Below are 2701 nucleotides of genomic sequence, written 5' to 3' on the forward strand. Positions count from 1 at the left end.
AGCCATGGTTCCCAGAGGAGCTGTCTGCTGGCAGAGAGGCCTTTTCAGAGGCTGGCAAAGAGGAGAGAGAGGGAGTGGGCGAGCGAGCGAGCGCCCTGACTGTGCTGAAGTGTTGGAAATAGAGGAGCTTCACTCTCTTCCGTTCTCTCTCTTTCTTTATTTTCCTTTTCTTTTTTGTCTCCCTCTGTTTTTTATAATCTATCGGTTTCTCTGTTTCTCGCTCACACACAAGAACACACACACACACACACACACACACACACACACACACACACACACACACACACACACACACACACACACATACAAACACACACACACACAACCCCCCCTTCCTTACCCTTTCTCTCTCCCTCTCTCTCTCTGTTCCTCTCCGACTCTTGTTGGCTGTTTCCTCTGCCTTTTCAAATGGAAGTGACAGGGTTGTCATGTCGGCGGGGCTCTCGCTAAGTGCCGAGGCAGGGCGGAGGCAGCGGCAGTGGCAGCGGCAGAGCAGAGCCCTCAGCTCCACGGCAGTCGCTCAGCCCAGAGACGCCGTCGCCCCGGCCTCGTGCATAAAAAATACTCCCGCGAGTCTATTTAGAACCATACACTAACGTCAACACTCATCTCTCTCTCTCTCTCTCTCTCTCTCTCTCTCTCTCTCTCTCTCTCTCTCTCTCTCTCTCTCTTTCTCTCTCTATCTCTCTCTCTCTCTTGTCTCTTGTCTCTTGCTGTCTCCTTATGCAGGTGGCTCGATGGCCCGAAAAGGAAGAGAAAGAATAGTCAATGTTCGATGAAGAGCATGTCTGGTAAGACACCTCCAATGCTGGTTCCCGGTATGTTGGTTTGTACATGTGTGTGTGTATTTGTGTGTGTGTGTTTGTATTTGTTTGTGTGTGTCTGTGTACAGTATATTTGTGTATGTGTGAGTGTATGTGTATGTGTATGTGTGTGTGTGTTTGTGTGTGTGTGGGTGTAGGTGTACTCCATACATAAGCATAAGCATGTATGAGTGGACTAGATGCAAATGAAAGCTAGCCCCTGTGACAGCGCTGTGCTCTGCATCACATAGCCCCTGCTAAGCTCTGATAGCACACTCAGGTGATTCCCATGGCACTCTCCCCAGCCTGGGAAGCCTCACCCTGTTGCAGTGATAACCCACCCCCTATCTGCAGCGTCAGGTTACCCCATTTGGCTTCATCCATCTCCCCTGCTCTCTCTTCTCTCTCTCTCCTTTCTCTCTCTCTCTCTCTCTCTCTCTCTCTCTCTCTCTCTCTCTCTTCTCTCCGTCGTCGTCTGTCTGTACCAGACCTGAAAGTGTGAGAGTTTTGCCTCGTCAGGTTTCCATCCTGAATATTTCTGTCCACAGAGAGAATGAGTGAAGAGAGTGAATGAACAAAGAGAGAGAGAGAGAAAGAGGAAGAAGAGAGAGAGAGAGAGAAAGGGGAAAAAGGATGCCCATTAGCCACAGCAGACAGATACCTCGGGCTTGCTTTTTGTCTTTTCCTGTGTCAGTTATGAATGAAGATGTGAATGGCATCCAAGAGCAGCACTTGCCCTCTCTGAAGCCAAAAAGAAAATAGCTGTGATTGTCATGTTTGTGCAAAGCAGCTGGGACATTCGATAAAGTAGTGCCTGAGCTGGAGGTGTCAGACAGAGTGCAGAGTGTGTCAGATTGTGTGCACGTGTCCATCTGTGTGTGTGTGTGTGTGTTTGTGTATGTGTGAGTGTATGTGTATGTGTGTGTGTGTTTGTGTGTGTGTGTTTGTATTTGTTTGTGTGTGTCTGTGTACAGTATATTTGTGTATGTGTGAGTGTATGTGTATGTGTATGTGTGTGTGTGTTTGTGTGTGTGTGGGTGTAGGTGTACTCCATACATAAGCATAAGCATGTATGAGTGGACTAGATGCAAATGAAAGCTAGCCCCTGTGACAGCGCTGTGCTCTGCATCACATAGCCCCTGCTAAGCTCTGATAGCACACTCAGGTGATTCCCATGGCACTCTCCCCAGCCTGGGAAGCCTCACCCTGTTGCAGTGATAACCCACCCCCTATCTGCAGCGTCAGGTTACCCCATTTGGCTTCATCCATCTCCCCTGCTCTCTCTTCTCTCTCTCTCCTTTCTCTCTCTCTCTCTCTCTCTCTCTCTCTCTCTCTCTACTTCTCTCCGAGGTCTGTCGTCTGTCTGTACCAGACCTGAAAGTGTGAGAGTTTTGCCTCGTCAGGTTTCCATCCTGAATATTTCTGTCCACAGAGAGAATGAGTGAAGAGAGTGAATGAACAAAGAGAGAGAGAGAGAGAGAGAGAGAGAGAGAGAGAGAGAGAGAGAAAGGGGAAAGATGCCCATTAGCCACAGCAGACAGATACCTCCGGGCTTGCTTTTGTCTTTTCCTGTGTCAGTTATGAATGAAGATGTGAATGGCATCCAAGAGACAGCACTTGCCCTCTCTGAAGCCAAAGAAAATAGCTGTGATTGTCATGTTTGTGCAAAGCAGCTGGGACATTCATTAAGTAGTGCCTGAGCTGGAGGTGTCAGACAGAGTGCAGAGTGTGTCAGATTGTGTGCACGTGTCCATCTGTGTGTGTGTGTGTGTGTGTGTGTGATGTCATGATGCGCCAGACCAGCCCCAGAACCCCTCTGTGATTGGGTCCAGCCTGAAGCATACCTTGCTTGATTGTCATTGGCCGACCCTGGCAGCCAAGGAGGTGATGTGGCCGGA

At 49.1% G+C, this 2701-nt stretch overlaps 1 protein-coding gene across 1 annotated transcript in view; it reads left to right on the forward strand.

The window, feature by feature from the left end:
* Nucleotides 1–2701, forward strand: part of LOC125287879 (thyroid hormone receptor alpha-like) — a 130408-nt gene that overhangs the window by 107059 nt on the left and 20648 nt on the right. The window contains 1 exon segment of the mRNA XM_048233944.1: nucleotides 730–791. Coding sequence (XP_048089901.1) covers nucleotides 730–791 — 62 coding nt within the window.

Source organism: Alosa alosa, chromosome 22 (genome assembly GCF_017589495.1).
Source record: "Alosa alosa isolate M-15738 ecotype Scorff River chromosome 22, AALO_Geno_1.1, whole genome shotgun sequence".
NCBI lineage: Eukaryota > Metazoa > Chordata > Actinopteri > Clupeiformes > Clupeidae > Alosa > Alosa alosa.